The sequence below is a fragment of the Fusarium vanettenii genome, assembly GCF_000151355.1.
Source record: "Fusarium vanettenii 77-13-4 chromosome 5 genomic scaffold NECHAsca_12_chr5_2_0, whole genome shotgun sequence".
NCBI lineage: Eukaryota > Fungi > Ascomycota > Sordariomycetes > Hypocreales > Nectriaceae > Fusarium > Fusarium vanettenii.
In genome coordinates this window covers 101,394-123,332 of record NW_003315872.1, presented here as the reverse complement: position 1 = coordinate 123,332, position 21,939 = coordinate 101,394, and the positions used below count along the sequence as shown (strand labels likewise).

The 21,939-nt window shown below is 49.4% G+C and overlaps 8 protein-coding genes across 8 annotated transcripts; 4 read left to right on the top strand and 4 right to left on the bottom strand.

Moving 5' to 3' along the window:
• Positions 1–859: 859 nt before the first annotated feature.
• On the top strand, positions 860–2,446 carry NECHADRAFT_79869 (uncharacterized protein; the record flags this gene model as incomplete). The annotated part of the gene is made up of 1 exon (XM_003048038.1): positions 860–2,446. The coding sequence occupies one exon, from the start codon at positions 860–862 to the stop codon at positions 2,444–2,446; it is 1,587 nt and encodes a 528-aa protein (XP_003048084.1).
• Positions 2,447–3,167: 721 nt separating this feature from the next.
• NECHADRAFT_79868 (uncharacterized protein) lies at positions 3,168–6,250 on the bottom strand (the record flags this gene model as incomplete). The annotated part of the gene is made up of 6 exons (XM_003047856.1): positions 3,168–3,203; positions 3,272–3,410; positions 3,698–3,713; positions 3,824–3,931; positions 4,083–5,735; positions 5,785–6,250. 6 exons carry the CDS (start codon positions 6,248–6,250, stop codon positions 3,168–3,170), a joined length of 2,418 nt encoding a protein of 805 aa, XP_003047902.1.
• Positions 6,251–6,638: 388 nt separating this feature from the next.
• NECHADRAFT_40071 (uncharacterized protein) lies at positions 6,639–7,960 on the bottom strand (the record flags this gene model as incomplete). The annotated part of the gene is made up of 5 exons (XM_003047855.1): positions 6,639–6,923; positions 6,971–7,339; positions 7,389–7,465; positions 7,518–7,814; positions 7,885–7,960. 5 exons carry the CDS (start codon positions 7,958–7,960, stop codon positions 6,639–6,641), a joined length of 1,104 nt encoding a protein of 367 aa, XP_003047901.1.
• A 1,328-nt stretch (positions 7,961–9,288) lies between these two features.
• On the top strand, positions 9,289–9,837 carry NECHADRAFT_79866 (uncharacterized protein; the record flags this gene model as incomplete). Its single annotated transcript, XM_003048037.1, has 2 exons — positions 9,289–9,612; positions 9,664–9,837. The coding sequence occupies 2 exons, from the start codon at positions 9,289–9,291 to the stop codon at positions 9,835–9,837; spliced, it is 498 nt and encodes a 165-aa protein (XP_003048083.1).
• Positions 9,838–10,503: 666 nt separating this feature from the next.
• NECHADRAFT_39895 (uncharacterized protein) lies at positions 10,504–13,320 on the top strand (the record flags this gene model as incomplete). The annotated part of the gene is made up of 3 exons (XM_003048036.1): positions 10,504–11,846; positions 11,905–12,642; positions 12,702–13,320. 3 exons carry the CDS (start codon positions 10,504–10,506, stop codon positions 13,318–13,320), a joined length of 2,700 nt encoding a protein of 899 aa, XP_003048082.1.
• Positions 13,321–13,564: 244 nt separating this feature from the next.
• Positions 13,565–15,220, bottom strand: NECHADRAFT_79864 (uncharacterized protein; the record flags this gene model as incomplete). The annotated part of the gene is made up of 8 exons (XM_003047854.1): positions 13,565–13,878; positions 13,944–14,011; positions 14,057–14,430; positions 14,481–14,548; positions 14,597–14,603; positions 14,681–14,865; positions 14,919–15,057; positions 15,116–15,220. The coding sequence occupies 8 exons, from the start codon at positions 15,218–15,220 to the stop codon at positions 13,565–13,567; spliced, it is 1,260 nt and encodes a 419-aa protein (XP_003047900.1).
• Positions 15,221–17,601: 2,381 nt separating this feature from the next.
• NECHADRAFT_40252 (uncharacterized protein) lies at positions 17,602–19,329 on the top strand (the record flags this gene model as incomplete). The annotated part of the gene is made up of 4 exons (XM_003048035.1): positions 17,602–17,962; positions 18,011–18,435; positions 18,490–19,044; positions 19,096–19,329. The coding sequence occupies 4 exons, from the start codon at positions 17,602–17,604 to the stop codon at positions 19,327–19,329; spliced, it is 1,575 nt and encodes a 524-aa protein (XP_003048081.1).
• Positions 19,330–19,987: 658 nt separating this feature from the next.
• Positions 19,988–21,771, bottom strand: NECHADRAFT_40330 (uncharacterized protein; the record flags this gene model as incomplete). The annotated part of the gene is made up of 7 exons (XM_003047853.1): positions 19,988–20,203; positions 20,257–20,664; positions 20,719–20,982; positions 21,037–21,298; positions 21,351–21,475; positions 21,532–21,625; positions 21,695–21,771. 7 exons carry the CDS (start codon positions 21,769–21,771, stop codon positions 19,988–19,990), a joined length of 1,446 nt encoding a protein of 481 aa, XP_003047899.1.
• Positions 21,772–21,939: the final 168 nt, after the last annotated feature.

Here is a 21,939-nt window from a genome sequence, read left to right as displayed (position 1 = left end):
CCCGATAGGGTCAGTGAATCGTGGGAGCACTGCATCGTGGTAAGCATAGTAATAAGCCCTTTTGCTCGTTCATGTATGGCTGATATTCTCTGGCTTAGTTGCAGTATTGTAGCGCTGGTGCGCTGGTGTCATTGAGTGGGAAAACGCACCTCATGGCTGGCAAGTACATTTTTATCGGACTAGAGCTTATTTAGTGACGAAGCTAATTGCGGATAGTGGCAGGTGTGCTTGGTTGGTGTTGTTTGCACCGATTTTAGATGGAGAGCAGGCTGGTAAGTTTTGTGGCACTTTATTGTTAGAAATGACACTTGGGACTAACCATACTGGTAGCTTTTATCATCGTGATGAAAGAAGGTTCGTTGAGGCAGAGTGTTGAGCGCGGAAGCATTTGCAGAGCTTATTTGATATTGACTTATATATTGAAAGGCATTGGGCATGATGGCTTGATTGTGTGTAAAACTGTATTTCTCTGACTGGGTTGCCTTGATCTACCTTTGGGTATGCTATGAGGTTAAATTACTTTTCAATAAATCGTGATGCTCCACGAATCCTCGTCCCGCCCGTTGCACGCACAACCTCTGAAAGGAATGCCCCGACTCTTTTGAGTTTGCCCCACTCCGACTTCTGCCTGATGGCGCCCCGCAGTTTACGTCTTTTAAAAGACACCCGCCCACCCGCCTTTTCTCTTCCAACCTCATCCTCCTGATGCTTCCAATAGCATGATCGATTCATCGACAACTGCTCCCCATCTTGATCAACCAGTCCATTCAAATCACAGGCTTTTGTATCTATCCCCCCACTAACAAACCCCTCGATACGTATGATGCGCACGCTCGGGAGCCTTCAGTCCCTCGTCGACATGCCTCCAGCCAGCATTTTCACTCTTCCTTACGAGCTGCGGTACGAGATCTACCAGCACTACTTCACGCTCGACGATGGCTATACCTTCCAAGCCGGACCTGGGAAACTCGCAACCTCCGATGGACGACCCCTCGATCTAGCACTTATGTACACATGTCGTCTCATTGCCAAAGAGGCAAAGGATCTGCCTCTAAGGTTCAACACCGTCTCTTTCTCGACTGTCCATCATCCAGAGTGGAGTGCATGGGCCGGCCGCTTTCACTATCAGCTCGATCTCCAACTTTCACTACAGAGCAATCTACTGATGAGGATGGCACACCATCTGACTCCGGACATGCGCTCTCAAATCGCTCTCAAGTTTCCTCGCTTCATGCCCATGTTGGCGCGTGCCGAGGAGGAACCAGTTCCAAGGACGACTCGTTATGAAGAACAATTTCACTTCGAGCTAGGCCCCTACCGCTGTCTGAACAGCTTCTCGACAGGCCAAGAACGGTGGGAATGGTGCCACGAAAACACTTGCCTGGTGAGCCAGGCCGTCACATACGCATTACGGCTTCTTGCGCAGTCGCACGGACCGGAGCTCACCCAATTGATCAACAAAGAACTTCCAAGAAGGGAGGCGACGCAAGATGTTTTTGAATTCCTCGACAAATCGTACGAGCCTTGGGCCATCCCCTCGCAGTCTGTGCTTGCGACCACGGGTCTTGAGCTGTCAGACGACCGTGTATGGGATAGGATGAACGGATGGCACAAGGAGGACTATGAAGAACAGCGCTATCGTGAAAAGTTCCGCTTCTCGGCGGTGGCTGTTGCTATCCGATTCCTCAACTCCCTCCCCTCCCACACGCGCCTCCAGCTACGAAAGATGGTGGTGCACGAGGACCACATTTCAATAGCTCACCCGGAGCGTCATGCACAAGGACTAATTCCCTTCTGCAAAGAGAACCCCAGACTCCGAATCGAGCGCCGTGTAGACGTACTCAACACTATCTTTCAACAAGCCGAACTGGGCAACCTAAACTCGCTACCAATCTCTTCGCGGGATGAGCCAAACAACACTCGATACCAGATTAGCTATTCTTGTATCACCGAGGTTGTAGCCCACTGGCTCCTTGGAGGTCTCGCCACAGTGGATGCCGGCATGCTTGCCAACGCCTTCACCCTGGTCCTAGATAGTGGGCGAGCCACCAACTTGTGCTCTGACATTTTCCAGCGCACGGTTCATCATGATCTTGCTTGGCAGACGGCCCTGGAACGATGCTACGCCCAAGGCATTCTGCCAGTCCCATCTCAGCACATACCCGAGTACACCTTTGCCAAAGTCCCGCAGGACCTCTGGCAGGCTCTGGAGCATCTTTCCAATCAAACGTCGGTCCTCCGCTGCAACTTTAACCCCGGACAACCCCATGACGTGGAAGCGGTTTTTGATGAGTGTCGTACCTGGGATATCCACAAGTGGCAAAAGTCCCGGTTCTTTGCCCACGATCAACGGGACTATGATGTCCTCCCCCCTCTTCCGGACTGGGGTGATACGCTACGGGAGAACTTCGAGATAGAACCTCGGACAACACGAAACAAGGACTGAAAACGTTATAGGGCAGGTGGTCAAAGATTGGATTGGAATAACTGAGGTTATATTGAGTGTCTTGTACGTCGGAAAGAGACAAACGTGTCACGGGGTGATGGCGAGACAAGTCATGGCCAATACAGCTGGCCCTTTGGCTAAAGAATGCATGAGAGAAAAGACGAATGGAAACATAAAATCAGAGGCAGGCTTGTAACTCGGCAAGGTAGGTCTGTAGTTTTGACTGGGTTCATTGACTATTTTTCCCTGTGTAAGGAGGATGACAAGCAAGGTAAATACTCCCAACCCGGTATCGAATCAGCCCCCGCTGGACTCAGAACATGTCGTCTCCGCGCCCCTTGACAATGGAACGACCATGCAAGACGAGACAACGGGAGATGGCTCGATGGAATGCGCTTCAAACAGGGAGCCCGGGGCACAAGGACGTGATGTTTAATGTCTGGCCAATCCATAAAACCCTCAGGTTAACAGATTGCATTGCACTCTTAGCCAGAGCACTCTCAAGGTATGGGCGTATGAACCCCCGACACAGAACCATCTGTCAGTGAGGTAATGTCACGAGCCACGCAGTGAAAGACATCACTACACGGGAGCTTTTATTTACAATATATACCGTGGGATGTTAGCGAGATATGGCAAGAACCTGCCTCTATGGTGGAAAGATGAGCTGTCTTTGGTGCGGACACCGGAAGTGATAGGTTCTTTTCAGGGCAAAGATGCTTTACGCTTGGATTTTGACGGCGTCATTTTTCAATGGCTGTGTCTTTTGTTTTTGCGGCTAATGGTTTCATTTGGGGGCGTTACCCAGCTCACACACAATAGTACCTTGCCTGAGACTGCGTATGATGGATGGACATGGACAATAGTGCTAACAGGTTGAATGATTGGCACAAATTTGGAGAGACGCTGCGGACACTCGCGCATGAAAGAGGTCACACTGATGGGCAGCGCGCTCGAGCACCCACTGGATTGTGCCGTTAGTTGGGTCTGGGTCTTTTACCGTCAGCATAATCACGCTGTTCATTCCGGTCCTTAGCTATTTGGGCATAGCCTATGCTCAGTATGCGGCTTCGGTTCTTGCCGGGAATGCCCTCTTTAGGGCTTCTTGCGGTGTAGTCTTCCCCCTCTTTGTAGGTCATTTAAGCATTTGTTCCTTTAGAGTTCCGAGTCAAAGCTGATATTCGATCTTCAGGCTTAGTTAACCCATTAGGGGCCGGGCTATAACTATAATAAAGAACAGATCTTTAATACATTATAATATTATGACCTGATATTAATATAATAGCCTTTTTATACCTTTATAATAGTAAAAGAGTTATACCTAGCCATATCGTCATGAAACGTCTAGCCTCTCATAGGTATTTTAGCTGCTCTAACCTCTGTGTGTGAGTCTAAGATGTACACGGGAAGGAGGGTTGTCTAGGATGCGTAGCGCGAGGCATGGAGGAAGACATAGAGCAGGGGATGATCGTAAGTGAATGTTGACTGTTGTCGATAGTGTTTATGTTTTATTCACTAAACTTGAGTTCGTAGATAGGTAGTTTACGTTAGCCCAAGAGAAATTCCTGTTGAGCTAGGTTTGTAGTAAGAAACTGGGATGTCCGACCCCGACCCAAACCAACCCGCTCCCAAATACGTTTTCCGCCAGCTTGCCGACCCGTTTCCCATATGATTAGCCAGGTTGTTGATTCACGATTCTCTGCCACGTGGAACGCTGCCAGCCTTCTCTGACCAAGCATTGCCTGTTCTCCTTCTGCTGTCGAAATACTGGCGAAGAGAATGTTCTCTTCGCCGCCTTCCTTCTCCCCTTGGTGTATACGAAAAGTCCATCTCATTGACTTAGTTGGCCTTTCTCTCTCAAGCTTGACTTGAACCCAAGTGCTTGTCTGCACAACGAGATACGCGGGCTCATTTGCATGTTCTCTTCTCACTGCCCAATATTCAGCCCGAACCAACAAATCTGCATTGTTCAATGCTTCTCCCCGAGTTTTATCCAGCACGAAGAATCTGGGCCTTTTCACTGATTTCAGAGGCTTACATCCTCCCTCCCAAGACACCGGGCCCTCCCATCCAGCCCATGTCCAAGAAGGAAGGTGAGAACGCCTCTTGATAGCATAGTCCATGTGAACCCAAGTAAGACCAGTACCAAAGTCCTGGTTCGACATCTTGCCATGTGCTTTATTCAGCGAGACTGGGATAGTAGGCAGGGGATCCTTCCCGGTATCCTTGTTCTCATCAAAAGGAACGCCACAAAGATGGAGTAAGCCATGGAAAGAGAAACGTGCGAGAACCGCTTGGAATGCATGCAAGCTATCTCCGTCAAAGGATAGGTTTCGACGGGTGTATTCCTCGACATGGTGATGAAAGACTTCCAGAAAGCTAGATCCGGTCGATTTCACTTTCTTCTTTGGATGAACGACGAAATCAGGTCCTTTGTAGAACCATTCGGGGTTCGCTGGCTGCTGACTCACTTCTCTCGAGCTCAGTGGTCCTTGACGTCGTAGGAGTGCTTCAACTTCTGACGGGATGGCGACTGACTCTTGTAGGGAGCCAAATGGGCATGTGAAGTAGACCGTGTCATCGGCAAAGACGAGCTGATGCGTAGAAAGAAAGTCTTCTTGATAGGTCCAGCCCCTGGTAGTATGAACAGAATCACTAATAACTGACTCCAAAGGAGCCAGTGCTGATGCCAGAGTGTAGCAACTGCTGCCTTGAACGACTTTCAAGGCTTGTTTGTTCTGGTTTGCCGCGGGACGTGGTGTGCTAACGCCTGGAAGTCCATGAGAGGCATCTTTCCCTGCTAGTGCTATAATCGTGAGGTCTGCACGACTGTATATCAAGTCCATGCGAGATATCTGTTTCATCATCAGATCTTGTTCGCCACTGATACACAAGGCATCCACCCATAGGTATCTAAAGCCGAGTTTTCTAGTTGCCTGTATCGAATCCTCAATGGTAGGCGTGCAGCGATCAGGGAGCTGAAAGGGGATTGGGTACTTGATTGGACGAGGGTTTTTCTCTGTTGGTTGCCCCCATACGTAACTGAGGGCAATGAATCTGGCTCCTTTGGCTGCTTTTTCAACTCGACGCGTCTCGCAGTCGATCAAGCTAACGAGGTCCCACTCTGCATCAGACCAGCTCCGTGGGGATCTGCATTCAGGAGGGCAGTTGGTAATCCAAGATCTCAGAACGGTAAAGTCGATAAGTGGAGGGATGGGTACAACAGAAACTATCCAGCTGGGGGTTGGTGTTGGTTCGGATTCTCCAGAGTCGCCTAAGAGATTCTCTTCTATATGTTGGTCAGCTACAAACCATTACAAGGTATAACAGACTCTTACGTCCACATATTGAACCCTCAGATCCATAAACTCCGAAGAAATAAGCATCAGGTCGGAAGCGAGACCTGACGTATCGATGTCCAAGCCGAAATAACCAAGATCGCACTACATTCTGCACCGGAGCTGCAGATATCACAGGATCATCGTCGCAAATTGAGTGAGAACCAAGAAGAGTCTTAATGGGGTGCCCAAAGACTTCCAACCAATTGGATTGACCGTTTGCAAACGGGGAATCTGGGGTGAGCGTGCGGCGGAGGAACTCGCACATCTTGCAAGGTAGTGGCTCTTGTTTAGCGCTGAGCCCTAGCAACTCCTTCATGACATGACTCGAATCTGTGACGATTCTAGTCTTTCCATGAGCCATGCCAGGTATCGTTGACTGGACGGTCGCTAGGATTGCTTGCAAGACGTTTTGACAGCCTTGGCAGATCTGCGACTCATCGACCTGGGGTATCGACGTAGCCATTATGGGGGCCTTGCTATGTAGAAGAAAACTTGGCTGTGTCTTTTTCTAAAAGCATGGATAGAGTAGATACTGCGAATAGGTTTCATGAATAGATTGTAAGATGTTGACCAAGAAGATGAGATTGAACGTCGCGGATAGACGCAAGATGCGGCATTTTCTTACACAGCCACTTTCTGCCCTACGCTCGTCTGTCAGCAACGCGTGGATATAGCCGCTTATGCTTTCCTTTCAGCCTGATATCATGGGTGGTTCAATAAGCCCTCAGTGCGAGTTCTTAAAATTAGCTACGGCTTAAAGATGCTCTCACTTTCTACTGATAACAGAAGCCCATGTGTGCCTTCATTGTGTATTTCGGTACTCTCCTTACAAGTGGCTCCTTCACTTGAAATCATGCAAAATACTTGCCCTTGAAACCAGGCAGGATTTGCTGTCCCTCCAACTCCTCATAGCTGGTGCCCCTCTTCTTGGACTGCTGCCAAGTCTGCTTTAGTCGGGTAAACTCTTCCATGGTGGGAACCGGATGACCGCCAGACTCAAACTCATTCTGGGTGTATCCCTCACGCTTGAGTACGGGAGAGTCGATGGTGTTGAGAACAAAGTCGTTCTCCGAGCGTGAGAAGTAGAGGAGGCCTAGGCGGTCTACGTTGCGCTGGTCCTTGGGGGGCACAGAAACCTGGTGTGAGGTTAGAGATGCACTGTGAGTTGTGGACTTGGACTTACTCTGTGGATTGTTGATTTGACATATCCTCCAGTCAGGAAACTCAACGCATCGCCCGCGTTGACAGTCAGACTTCCGTCCAGTGGCTTTGCCCACTTCCAACTTCCGTTTTCGTTGTCTTTGATCTGGAGACCTGCAATAGGCTGTCTAAACAACAGTGTGAAAGAGCCTAGATCTGTGTGACCGCGAGACCACAAGCCATCCTCAAGTGCTTCAATCTCTTGTGGGGAGAACTTTCCGTACTTCATGTATCGAAGATGGGATTCGTTGTGTGTTCCCCACTTGTGGAGATTGACGAGATAGTCCTCTGGGATCTCTAGAGCGATGGCGACGAGGTGAAGCAATGGGTCAAGAACCTTGTCATGTAGGTCCTGGACTTGGTGTGAGCGACATGGTGAGCTATAGCTATGGGTGGCAAACCTTGGCAAATGCCTCAATCTCCTCTAGATGATTCTTTAGCAGAGTAGGGATAGGCTGTGTGATTTTTCCATCCTTGGCTGAGATGATGTCAGTAGTCTTGTTTGATCTTGTCTTTATCGGGTGGCTTACTCGCCATGTTCCACACTTCAGTCTTTTCCTTCACACCTCCCGACAGAGTTCGTCTTCCAGCAGGTCTGTAGCCATTGTAGTCGCCCGCATCAAGGTCGGGGACGTACTTGAACTTTTCCTCCAGGGGAAGGTCATAGAAGGCCTGACCGAGGGCGAACTGCCTGTCGATTTTGGCTTGAGGGATGTCAAAGTTGGTGACGTAGAAGAAGCCCTTGGTCCGGATGGCATCTACAAGAACACGAGCGAGCTCAGCGTTACCCTCCTTAGTGCCGTACTTAGAGAGGTCGACGTTTGCCACTTCTAGATGTTAATATCCAGAACAGGGAGATTGGCGAAACAATGGGTTGCGTGGGAAAAGGTGTCATACAGTCTGCCCAATCAAGGTTCTCCTTGGTCTCGGGCACGTAGGTGTACTGTGGAATGTCTTGGACGGCGGAAGGCATGTTGGGCTCTGCGAATGACTCGATGTTTTCTATAGTGCTAATTCAAAGAGAAGAAACAAGAGTCAGTACTGGGGATACTAGGGTAAGTTATAAGGAGGAATGCCGACTATCGGATTGCTGACATATCACCCCAACCTGGAAGAAGCAACGGTCGATGTCGTGATCAATTTCCCCGCACATGAATGCATAATCTACTGGTCTTGTTTGGTTGGAAGTTGTCGATGTGACTTATCGATTGATTGTCTGCTTTTGGTGGTGATGGCGTAATCTGCGAGGAACCTATTTGGTTAATACGACTCCATTGATAGGCCACTGGGTGTTGCAACAGATAGGGGAGGGTTCAGGTCATCCAAGAGATTTCGCATGCCTAATGGTAATATCTCGGCTTACGAGTGGGATATAGTAGTTACTGTCTATTTTGGCAGATCTGTACCGTTGACATATGTCAACAAGAGGAGAGCTGGCACTCTGCCTCCCCGTCTGGTCTTCAGGAGATCCTGTCCAATCACATCAGAGAATTGCTACCCCAGATCAAAAAAGGCGTGGCGTCCTTAGTCTCACACAATTCCCGTCTAATTACCGCTGACAAGGGCTAGAATGGACGACAAATCGACAGGGGTTTTGCGTTCGGTATTCAATGTCCGATCGGCTTGGCCTGTTTAGAGACGTTACTCCCGACAAGAAAGTATACCTAGTAAGGATCATGCCTCAGCCTTCTTAACAGTCAAACATGAGCAAGCACCATGACTTAGAGATAAAGGATAAAGATAGAAGTCTCAATTGATTCCAAGCGATTAGTTTATAGGTAATTTCAAATGAAAAGTTTGCCGTTTTGAAATTGATTGCTAACGTAATTTACCGGTCGCTCTGTTCCTCCCAGATGTCAAGCAAAACGCTTTTATTCTTATTTACTTTTCTATTTCTCATGTGTTCTTTCAAACATGCTGGATTCCTATTGGGGTAATCATTGCGAAACCCTACGTCCAACTCACATGTAGGGTGGGCTATGTTGACATGGGCTGAGTCGCGCCCAATAATGGCCAGTGAGGGCGCAGATGCTGGGACAGCCCCAATTGAATGGCGTTACAGGGCAGGGCAAGACTAGTCCTGTTGGCTGTCTGGCACAGCCTCATCCTACGACGACCAACATGCGTTTCTGCTACTCGACACAGCCAACATGATCCCTGTTGTAAAAACGCCTGATTGCATTTATATGAAAGTCGTCCCCGCTTAAATGAAGCGCTTCTTCTTCATGCTCAATCATTAATCTCCACAATCGAAAAACAACAGCCGCCACCATTCAACCTCCGCCTTAAAAATCGACCATTATGTTCCCTTGGTTTACACCATGCTCCCGGCCCGATGACGAGCCCTGCGACTGCTGCTGGACCTGGGATGACTTTTCTCTTGCCACCGACGACGAGGCGATGCTGTTGCGCCGACTCTCTATGTGGACCATCCTTATTGCTCGCACCATGATGTCGATCTTGAGGATATTTTATCATCTCAACGACACCTCAAACTCTGTTGTTCTTTGGATCATCTGGGATGTGGTTTCCGGGGTGGCTGATTCTTCCATGACTGGCCTGGCGCTATCCAGCATTTCAAAAGTCAAAGGTCAACGGAAAATACCTATACTTGGATCCTACATGGTACGCTCAAAAAGTCGTTCGATGTACGTGCAAGATGCTGATTTTGGATAGAACCGGAGGCGATTTGACATTTCGCTCTTCGCCCTCGCCATTATTCAGGTCATCATGTTGATCTTTTCTCTCGACAAGCCTTCTTATGACTCTATGGGTATGGTGTGGCTGTTTCTCCCCAAGATTATTGCGTCTCAGCCTAAGGAAAAGGAAGAAGTGGTAGTCAAGTCTTGATGTGATTTTGAAGTGGGCATGACATATATCATTTGTAGTGCAAGTTTTGAGACATGCCGGAGCTATTATTCTCCCCTTTCTTGATGTGTTTTTGTATGGAAGCGGAGTACTGGGAACTTTGATTGGGCAGGCGCCTCAAAGGTATTTACATGAAATAGATTTATCATCAAGAATTCGATTATATCATGTTATGTACACTTTAGATGGTGAAAATTTGCAGCGGCCTTATTGGATACTTTCCTAGCACCTAAAGGCACGTATTTGCTAACGATAGGGCTTACCGCCTCGTCTTTGAATAGATAACGTTACTTAGAGCCATGTGATTGGTGGCCTTCAGTCCTAAGGTTTCATGTCCTCGGATTCGGGTTGATCGGATAGTCAAGACTAGCTCCAGTGTAACATAGTGGTCCGTATAGAACCCAAAAAAGGAAGGTCTCGTTATCGCAATGCAACTCTGAATGTGATATACAAGCATCACGTACTGGAGGCCCTTGACTAAATTGTAGGATACGAGCCTTGGCAAGCTGGGCATTAATCATCTCCATGGCGTGACGATCACCATTTAATACCGTTCACTGAACCATTCGAGTAGTTTTCGTCACTCTACCTTTTCTGTCATCTAAGAGAAAGAGTCCCATAGCCCAAGAATCGTTTTCCTTGCCCAGCATGAAGCGTGATGTGATCGCAACCTGGGCCTTGGCTGTGCTTCTAGGCCCGTTTTCTGCTGCCCTTGCCAACGCACAATCTCAAGCGAACGATCAGGCTCCATCACAAGAAGAAGAAGCTGATGTTATCCCAGGCGCCTTCATTGTCGAGTGGGAGGACAACAAAGATCCCGGAGAGAGCTTCTATGAGGACCTAGGCATCAAGGTTGAGCCGCGAAAGACCTTCAACTACCGACTATTCCACGGTGCTTCCTTTCGACTCGACAATGCTACCAATGATGAGAGCGGGGAAATTGCCGAACAGATCGCCGCCAGGCCCGAAGTCAAGAGAATCTGGCCTGTCAAAGTGATCAAGATACCGGCGCCCAACCCGATTATGATTGGGGGGAATGCAACAGCTTCCGCCTCATCCGGCTCGAAGAAACGTCGCGATACTGAGAAGGATACCTTCACACCTCACATGATAACCCAGGTCGACAAGCTCAGGGCTGAGGGCTATACAGGCAACGGGATTCGCATTGCTGTGGTTGACAGCGGCGTCGACTACACGCATCCAGCACTCGGCGGCTGCTTCGGCAAGGGGTGCTTGATAGCTTATGGCCGAGACCTTGTCGGTGACAACTACTCACCTCCGGGAGAGCCGGAGCCCGATGACGATCCCTTCGACGACTGCGTCGGCCACGGGACTCATGTTGCGGGCACTATTGCGGCTCAATCCAACGAACTAAACTTCACCGGTGCTGCTCCAGATGTCACTCTTGGGATGTATCGGGCCTGGGGTTGCACGGGGCTATCAACAAACGACATCATGCTCGAAGCTTTCAACGCGGCTTTTGAAGATGGAAGTGACATCATCTCGTATTCTGCCGGGTACTACACCGGTTGGGCCAATGATCCTTGGGCAATAGCGGCTTCTCGCATTGCTGCGGAGGGCGTGTCGATCATGGTGGCTCCAGGCAACGGCGGCTCATCTGGTCTGTTCTTGACTGCTTCTCCAGCCACAGGGGTCAACGTCAATGCCATCGGTTCGGTTCAGAATACGATCAATCCTCTGCTTCTCACTGCTGCATCTTACACTTCGGATGAGAATACCCGTTCCTTCGGGTTCCTCAACGGAGGTCCTGGTTTCAGAGAGAATCTAACCCTACCGTTATGGGCCGTGAGCAATGATACGACTTCGACAAATGATGCCTGCTCACCTTTTTCGGAAAACACGCCCGACTTGTCTTCAAAGATCGTCCTTGTTCGGGTGGCCGATAGCTCGCAGTGTGGCTCCTGGCAGCAGGGAGGTAACGTGGCTGCAAAGGGTGGGAAATACATGCTATTCTACAGCCAGACTAACTCGTATGTTTATTGTCACTGTTGGCCTAAATCATTTATGCTTGGAATAACACTTGTACAGATCTTTTCAATCTATCCTCCCTTACTCAGATGGCCTTGAAGGTGTTGGGGTTGTGACACCGGGTCAAGCTGCAGAATGGATATCGCTCCTCAACCAAGGGTCAAACATTACCATCGACATTACTGATCCCAGCGTGGCGGGCTATCACTATGAGCCTTTGACAAACCAAGAGTCCGGGGGTCTTACGAGCATTTCAAGCTCCTGGGGGCCGACTTGGGAGGGCGAGTCAAAGCCACAGTTCACAGCACCAGGCGGAAATATTCTTTCGACGTATCCGATGAACATGGGAGAGTATGCTGTCATGTCTGGGACCTCTATGGCTACACCACTAGCAGCCGCTATATTTGCACTCGTCGCACAGGCCCGCGGATCTCGTGATCCATTTGAGCTGCGGAGCGTCATGTCTTCCACCTCCAAGCCTAACCCGTGGTTTGATGGCAATACTGTTCATGACATACTAGCGCCTGTTGCGCAGCAAGGCTCAGGACTCATCCAGGCCTACGACGCTGCGCATGCTACCACGGTACTCAGCGTGAGCCAGATCTCGCTCAACGATACAGACCACTTCTCGGGCCGCCAAAAGTTCAGCATCAAGAATACAGGAGATAAAGATGTGACGTATAAGTTAGGGCATAAAAAAGCTGCTACCGTGTACACCTTTGCTGCTGGATCACACTCAGTTGCAGCATTTCCCAACCCTATCGTCGATGATTGGGCGGAGCTTTCGTTTTCTCCCAAGTATTATTGCACTTTGTCGCCACTATAAGTACTAGGTCTCAAACTAATCGTCATTGCAGGGAGTTGACTGTTCCAGCGGGTTCGTCCGGTGAAGTGAGTGTCACGGCAATCCCACCTAGGAACGTCAATGCAACACAGCTGCCAGTGTACAGCGGCCTGATTACTCTCTCAACAAACAATGAGAAGTCTTACAGCATCCCTTACATGGGTGTTGCAGGGAGCATCAAAAAGACTCCCATATTCCTACAAGGCGTTGAGTATGGAACTTTCCTGGGCACCTATGGCCTACCAGAGCCAGCCAACAAGACCTTTACCATCCCTCAACCAGGCACGACTCCACCTCCGGATAGCCAATTCCAGTACCCAAGCATGGTAGCCAGTCTTCTATTTGGGACGCAAATGGTCCGAGCAGACGTCGTGGCGCTCACAGACACCAAACTCCCCATCACCGAATTCTTCTCCGTTCGAAGCATCGGGAACATGCCCGGGTTTCCGGATGTTTGGGTGATCCGGAGGAACTACAGGCTCGGCTTTATAGGGCAACTTGCTGATGGGACAGTTGTTCCGGAGGGGAGGTACAAGGTCGTCTTTAGTGCTCTCAGGGTATTTGGAGATGCTGAGCGGGAGGATGATTGGGACTTTGCCGAGACGGTGCCCTTTGATATCAAATATCTGTAGGTCAATTGGTTAAGTCATAAATTTCAATCTTTGTACGAAGCCAGAAAGCTAGTGACCGGCCCTAATAGATCAATGTTGTATCTCTGCAAGCCAGAAGCGTTGTAGCGTTGCCCCTTGTCGTGAATTTTGGTCTCAGTCTCTGTCTTGATAAATGCGTATTGAGTTGGCTGCAAAGTTTGGGGGGTCGATAAGGTGGGTTATCTCATTAAGGTAATCTAGGCTCATTAAATAATCATTAAAACAATCAAACCATCCGCCTTTCGCTTGCCACTGTCTGCAACTCATAACTCCCACCCCTACTGCTGGGCTCAATATCCAGGTATGCATCTCCCATTTTACCGTAGTCGCTCCTCTCTCCCTTGATTCTCTGAGGTTCTTCTGTTCTTGTGGAAACGCTGGGATGTGTATTCGCATTTCGTCGACTGGTATCTGTTGTGTGCTTGACCGAAGATCCCCTGGCCGTGCTTAGCACCCCTGGCAACATTTGGATTAGAGGCCGTAGCGCAGGGAGACTGGCGCAGATTAGGGCGCAAGAAAGTTCGATCATAGACCAGATAACTACATAGACGTTGTCCCCTTCCGAATGTTAGTCAATGACGGTCGAGGGTAGAAATGCGACTCACAAGTGGCATCAAAGGTGCTCGCAAAGCTCACTAGGTACTTTAGACGCACCATCGATGTGACGCAAGCACTGTGTGTGTTAGCTTCGACCATGCCAATACTAGCTATTACTCACAAAGATCCTATGCTGAACATGAACAACAAGGCTGCCTTTTTCCGGCCCCCAAGCTGTAGCTTCAACAATTCAGGAATCGGTAAGATAAGGATTGCAATGTCCTCAACAATGCTAAAGACTGCACCAGCGTAGCCGATAGCAGTAAGGTTCAGACATTTAGATTCAAGGTTCCGGTTCCATATTGAAGCCATAGGACTGCACTGAAATATGACCAAGCCCAGGAAGATGATGCCGTGGCCGATGAGAAACGCGGCTGCTGACCAGACAGCTATTCGAAAGGTGCGACTCGTGAATACCCGTGAGTAGAAGGCGAGTATTGATGCTTTAGCCGAGACTTGGATTAGGATGTATAGAATCTGGGTTGCGTAGAATATCTTTTTTTTTGTTAGGAACTATTCGTGGTAGTAAGAGACTTGGGGCAAACCTGAAAAATGGTCTTGGCGTTTGCTACTTCGACGTTCCAGTAATGGAGGCCAAAGCCGAGATCCGTGCCTATCATGTTGTGAGCTCACGACTTCTTTTAGCCGTGAATGTACCTACTTTGGGTCTGTAGAACGAGTAGGGCAATTAAGAAAACCTGCTAGGTGTTGGCGATGGCTAATGCTACGATATGGCTAATCTTACCGTTGCCACAAGGGCTGTCCAGTCATCCCACCATAACCTCTTGGTGACCATCAGTCGAGCAACGCATCGTAGAATGACGATGGGAAACGCCACTGCTGCGCAGGCAATTGCAGCCGCTTTGACCTGATGTGCTCGTGACTCGATAGGATACCCGACGCATATTTGGTTCGATAACGTGGAGGCAACTGGGTCAACCAGCATTAGAGACAGGTAGTGAAGGCATTGCACAGGTACACACCAGCTTGGTCCTTGAAAGAGCAGGAGAGTTGCACGCATTCTGACATCTCGGCTTGGATAGTGATGTTGGTGCACAAGCACTCGGATATGGCTGTGAGGGTACAGTTTCCATTCTCAAGTCCCTTGACGAGGCATGGTTGCTATGATGCATGTTAGCCACTCAGGGGTGTCTCTAAGGGCTTGTAAGAAATGTCTCACTGCACAATCAGGCACCAACCCAATCAGCGAAGCAGGGTCCTGCCCAGCCACGTGAGAAACAAACCATAACAGAAGGATGAACCAGCCCTGCAGGTAGTTAGACATTACGAAGAGCAGATAATTGTGCAAGCACAAGATTGACGAGATCTGGCGTGGGACATGTTTTGGGAAAAGGAACAGGGACCGGACATGGCCTGGAACATGGACACACATATACCAACTAACAGGACTTGGCAACGGGATGACACAGCGCTGCGACACCCCTAAAAGAAACTTCCGCTCCTGTTCCGGAGCGCCGAGACGTTGCAGAATGTCGTCACCACCCAGTTGTGGCTTCAATCGCAACCGTTAAGCGTAATGCGGATGCAACGGCCCCTGCATTTCAACCTCGGGTCATGCTCCAGGTGTGGTTAGCAGAGTGACCCAAACGGAGCTGAAGTCCGTCTTGGGAAGTGACTGCGGCCCCACGCTTCGGCGCGCGACTCGTGTTGAAACGGTTTTTGGATGTTTCGATTGGCCAATCACTTTGACAGGGCCGCGATCAGACACTTCGCTTAGGGGTCACTCCACCTGTTCGTAACATTTTAACCCACTTGGTACATATTCTTAATGATTTAGATCTTAATATGATTGATAAGCTGACAATCCTGGTTTTCCACCGTCAAGGCGCCCTCTGTTTACCTTGAGTAGCCCAAGTTTGACGTAAAGATGCTTCGAAACAAAACCCCTTCCCCCCACTTTGAACATGGAAGGATGTCGCGCTCGACTCTTCAACTTGCAATGAAGATGAAGTAACTCGAAGCCCAGCTTAAGATTCGCCTTGGAGCTCACCTCAGATACAAGCGACAGGGAGAAACCGGAGGCGTGCTTGGCAACCGCCGTGGTCAAGGCTCCGCTTACAGCCAGCTTAACCTCTAGCAAAAGGGTCGAGGACTTGAGGCTGGCTTCTCTGACGACGCCGTAAGCTTTCAACCTGGTCTCAGGGTAGAGCTTGGGAAACATGTTCTACTGTTACCGTATCGACTCAATACATTCGGACTCGAACCATCCTTACTAGCCTCTCCTCTGCAGTGCCCGATTGGCCATCCCACAGTTAAGGACTCCAACGACAGATTCTGGCTCACATATGGCCAATAAGTGATCTTCAACAGGGGTACTCAGACCCACCGTCCAGTCCGGATGTGTTGAGTCGATACGGTATTGGCAGAATACAAAGCTAGCTTGGAGAGAAATCTGGATGGATGGCTGGGAACCTCTCGCCCATTGGCATTCATGGCAGCCAAAAAGCCGGGACCTTCACTTCAATGCCCCACAGGTGAGAAAGTGGAACCTGGCAACCAACTCCTGCGTCAGTATCGTCAACGGACAGGATGGCATCGCTTTTATCGTACACACGACCGTTTCTCAGCAGTCAACTGATATCTCTTACAGGGGGAAATCTTCCACTTTTGATGTAGCGGGTGATGAAACAAGAGCTGTGGGCTGGTAAACGCTCGTTAGGGCTGTGAAATACGGACAAGCAACTAGCTAACACTTTCAACAGACTGCAGAACAATGAGTTAGTAAGTGATGCAGCGATACACATATCCGGTAGGGCAATAATAACAAGAAAGAGCGTATAAGAAAGATGTGTATATAATTTAGAAGCTAATATCAAAGATTAGAAATTCTTTGACTGGAGATGAGATGTAGGGTAGGTGAGAATGCCATATCCCAGAGTTGATGTCAAAGTTTAGAGTCCCTTTCGTTGATTGCCATGATTATTGTATAACTATGCGTTTTGCTATTGAGGCGGATGAGCTTTTTTAAAGCCGCCACTGAGTATGGCAAAGATAAGGGTCAATCAATTCGATAGCATACAGATGGGCGACATTCTCTATTCGTGATTGAAACGAAGCAAAACCATTTGCAACCTGGCACAACAACCCCACGTCGTTCCAATTTAGTAGGCATCAAGGCCCGAAACGTTTTCAGTCTTCTGTATCGGGATTTGAAGAGCCTATTGATTTCAGAGCCAGTCATTCGGAGTTATGACCCAGCGGCACGTTGTCGGAAGCCTTCCGATCCGGCTTCGGAGTTTGTGACCGGGCACGGTTTAGCCTCTCTCGGCGTCAATTTCGGAGAATGGGTCCGAAACTTGACTTGGTGTATGTAGCAAGGCGAGATGGAACTTGCCCAAGTCTGGCGAAAAAGGGGACTTGTTGCATGGCTTGGCTGAGCAGAGCTATCGCCGGATAGACTCCCGAGACAAATTTAGCATCGTGTATCGTTAAAGTTGCCCCCGGGACAGCGTCCGATGAGAGAGAATTCTAGCAATTGGTTTCGACATTCGGATGTAAGCCGTAGACTCCTACATAGGAACTGAATGTTTCATCCAAGTATAAGATGATCATGGGAGTCCCGTCGGAAGAACAGAAAAGGCCATCACAGCTCACAGCAACCTCATCATTGATCAGTTCGCAAGTGAACAACCCAAGATTTCAACCATGGTTCTCGTTCCTCACAAGAAGCAGCAATATGCTGTCCTGGGTGCATCCAGCGAAGCCACCCAGAAGATCCTAACACCGGAAGCCTGCGAGTTTCTGTCTGTTCTGCACCACTCATTCGAGGCTACCCGGAAGTCACTGTTGCATCGTCGTGAACTTCGACAGCAGCAGTTTGACGCTGGACAACTGCCCGACTTTCTACCCGAGACCAAGCATGTTCGAGAGGATAGCCACTGGCAGGGAGCTTCTCCTGCGCCTGGCTTGGCCGATCGTAGGGTTGAGATCACGGGACCGACCGATCGCAAGATGATTGTCAACGCACTCAACTCTAATGTTTACTGTTACATGGCAGATTTTGAGGGTACAATTTCCGACACTGAGTGTTGTGTGCGATAACTAACGGAGCTAGACTCGCTTACCCCTACGTGGAAGAACGTCACTGAAGGCCAACTCAACCTCTTTGACGCTATTCGACGCCAGATTAATTTCAAGATTGGCGAGAAGGACTACAAGTTGAGAACAGATCGCACTCTTCCCACCCTGATCTGCCGAACCCGTGGGTGGCACCTCGACGAAGCCCATTTTACCGTAAACGGTGCTCCCATCTCGGGTGCATTGTTCGACTTTGGTCTTTATTTCTTCCACAACGCCAAGGAGCTCATCAATACTGGATTCGGGCCATACTTTTACCTCCCCAAGTTGGAGTCTCATCTTGAGGCCCGTCTTTGGAATGATGTTTTCAATGTTGCTCAGGACTATATCGGTATCCCTCGGGGTACTGTCCGAGCTACTGTTTTGATTGAGACTATCACGGCCGTTTTCGAGATGGATGAGGTTAGTATTGAACTCACTCTTCCAAGGCCTTTTGCGATCCTAACTCTTCTTCAGATCATCTACGAGCTTCGAAACCATATCGGCGGTTTGAACTGTGGACGATGGGACTACATCTTCACTTTCATCAAGATCTTCCGCAACCATCCTAAGTTCATCCTCCCCGATCGCGCCGACGTCACCATGACTGTTCCTTTCATGGACGCCTACGTCAAGCTACTCATTGAGACCTGTCACCGACGCGGTGTGCATGCCATGGGTGGAATGGCAGCCCTAATTCCGATTAAGAACGACGAAGCCGCCAACGCAAAGGCTCTGGCCAACGTGGAGGCTGACAAGCTTCGAGAGGTCTTGGCCGGACATGACGGCACTTGGGTTGCTCATCCAGCTCTGGCACCCATCGCGGAAGACATTTTCAACACTTACATGCCTACTTCCAATCAGATCTTCCGTCGATCTGAGACGGTGCCTGTCACTAGGGATGATCTTCTCAACCCTAATGTGCCGGGTAAGATTACGCTTGAGGGTGTCAAGAAGAACATCCATGTTTGCTTGGTGTACATGGAGGCTTGGGTTCGCGGGGTTGGATGCAGCCCTATCAACCATATGATGGTGAGTTACTTCTGCTTCCCAAAGTAAATATCTCATCTGACCATTTAAAAGGAGGACGCAGCTACCGCCGAAGTCTCTCGCTCGCAGCTCTGGCAGTGGGTCCACCACAAAGTCAGCACCGCTGAAGGAGTTCGACTGGACAAGAAGACTATCCTCGAGCTTCTTGATGAGCAACATGAAGCTCTGCTGAAGACGGCTACCGAGGGTCACAAATTCGAGATTGCGCAGCAGTTTATGCGTGAACAGATCACGGGAGAGAAGTACGCGGGCTTCTTAACTGAGTAAGTATCACTATTACCCACTTAAATAGAATATCTACTAACGTTAATAACTTAAAAGGGTATTATATAAGGACGTAAAATAAACATAGGTTTTAATAGGCATAAGGAGGTTTAATTCTTCCAAGTTCTCTAGTTATACCTAGTATTAAATAAGCTAGATATAGCTAAGCTAAGATATAATTAATCCCGAGATGCCTCGTCGCCGCTCGGGTGGTAGCGGGAGCTCGATACCTCACGGTGCTCACCTCGGCTGTAGCATTGGCCTGACAAATACAGATATCACTAAGTTGTCTGGCTTCGTAGTCTGCGTATGGGAGGACTCTATTGTATCTCGGAACTGACTTCTAACCAGTCACCACGTTGTGGCCGGCGGTACGTGGACCTCCCCCTCCATCAGTCCTACACTACTGATTGATACTCACTATGGACTTGGTTGGTCCGATTAATCCCAATGATGATGCTAGTCTTATCATCGAGTCTCCGCCCCCAAGGATAGTACTGAACTCGTTCGCACCCTGGAGGCCAACCTAGATCTTGTTCCCCAGCACCTAAAGCATCTCGCATCACTGCTGGACCAGGGACGAATGCGGGTTTGGAAAGCCAAACACGACGCTAGGCTGCCGCTTTCCGACTTTACAAATAGAATATGTTCTTACGAAACTCTAGAGATAATACCTGAAGCTCTTATTCTCAAAGTCGGTCTCGTCAGTAGCCTCCATCACGACAGTCGGCAATGTATCGCTCTGGGGCAACTCAGCATCAATATGCACGCCCTGTGCCTTGTCACGCCTCGCGTTCTCCCAAGCAAGGTACTGCCTAAAGGCAAAAATAGTGCCAAGGAGAACACACGTAATAACAAACAAAGCAGTAAAGGCCGTCTAGAACAGAGTGTTATTAGTATCAGTATGACCGGTAAAGAATACTTACTTACCGTGTACTTTGGGGCCTCGGACGGAATGAAGAACTGGGGACCTGCGATATTGCCAGCGCAGTATCCAATAAAGAAGATCGCGCTGACCGTAGACTTCTTCGTAAAGCCGGCAACATTGCTTGAGATGAGACTGAGCATCATCGGGAAGGTATTCACGCTGGAAGCGCAGAGGATGATGCCAGCGTACCGACCAGCCCGATTTGTGGCTGGGAGCTGGCGGACCAGGACAGTGCCAATCAGTGAGAGAGCAACGCCAGCCATAGAGACGAGGCAACGGGACTTCCGGAACTTCTTCGCAGCCCAGGCGGATATAATGACAACGATCACGTTCCAGGCAGCCAGAGGCATACCCAGGAGTAGCGACGTACGGGTGCCAAAGTCCAACCCTTTGATGATTAAGGAGCTGAACTGTAATTGATGCATTAGCATAGCGAAGCACCCACATAGGCAGGGAGGACTTACGTTGGCAAGTACGCCGTTGCTCAGGGACACAATGGTAATAACGAGGAATTGAAACCAGGTCTTGGGATCCCACATGGCCTCAATGAACTGTTCATTAGACCACTTATTTGTCTTGAAACTCTTTTGGACCAACTGAGGTCTTTGCGTAGCCCAGACTCTTTGGGATGGCTCGAGAAACCGTGCTGTGGCCGGTGTGTCAGGGAGCCAGATATACAAGACGAGACTCCAGCCTGCTGTGATTATGCCGAGAACAATGAATAGCCACTACAAATACCAGTTAGACCAGAGTTACACAAGACGTCCGGAATAATGACTTACTCTCCACGGTGCAACGGGCCCGCCGACAATGAAGGTGCAACCGAAGGCAATGAGACTGCCGAGAAGAGACCCTACGGCGTTGCCAAGGAACCAAAGGCTATGTCGGGAGGCATGCTCGGATGGTTTATACCACAATCCCGTGATGAGTGTGAAACCGGGACTTATAGTTGCTTCAAACGCCCCGAGAAGCACACGTAGAGAGCACAGGGCTGCAAAGTTTTGGCCAGCAGCATGACAACCGAGAACTACGGCCCAGAGCAAACTGTGGTCGTACTGTTAGCAGAGACGGCTGTAGTGATGCGTGGAGAACTGACATGGACGCTGCCAGGACCTTGGCAATTGGAAGCTTGACAAATAGCACGGAGATGGGATATGTGGCAGCAAGATAGCCAAAGTAGAAGGCACTATTGAGCCAAGGGAACTCCTGACCAACGAGTTTCTATAGTCATAGTAAGTATTGGTCTATTGCCTCGCAATGGAACAGACTCGGCGTACTGTGTCCTGGATAATGCCAAGAAGCGAGGCAGTATTCAAACTGCTCTTATCGAGATACTGGAGAATGTAGATGGCTACGAGTATCGGCATCAGACTGCGAGTATAGTGTCAGTGAACAGAAAGACAGTCAGCTATCCCACCGCAGTCAGGGGTGTATGCTTACTGGAGGTCGATCTTTCTGACAAGCTGCTTTTCTTCGATGTTGGAGATGTCAGGCTCATCGTGATGCTCCTCTATCATTGACATAGCCTTCTCGTCAACGACATTGGGCTGGGTCGCGGGATGCTGGGTTTCAGGGCTTGCCGCCATGATTCTGATCCTGGTGTTCTAGAGTAGACGCTTTCGACTTGACGCTTGCTGTGTTTTCATGGGAGATACCCGGAGACCTTGGGGGTTGTTCGAAGAGTT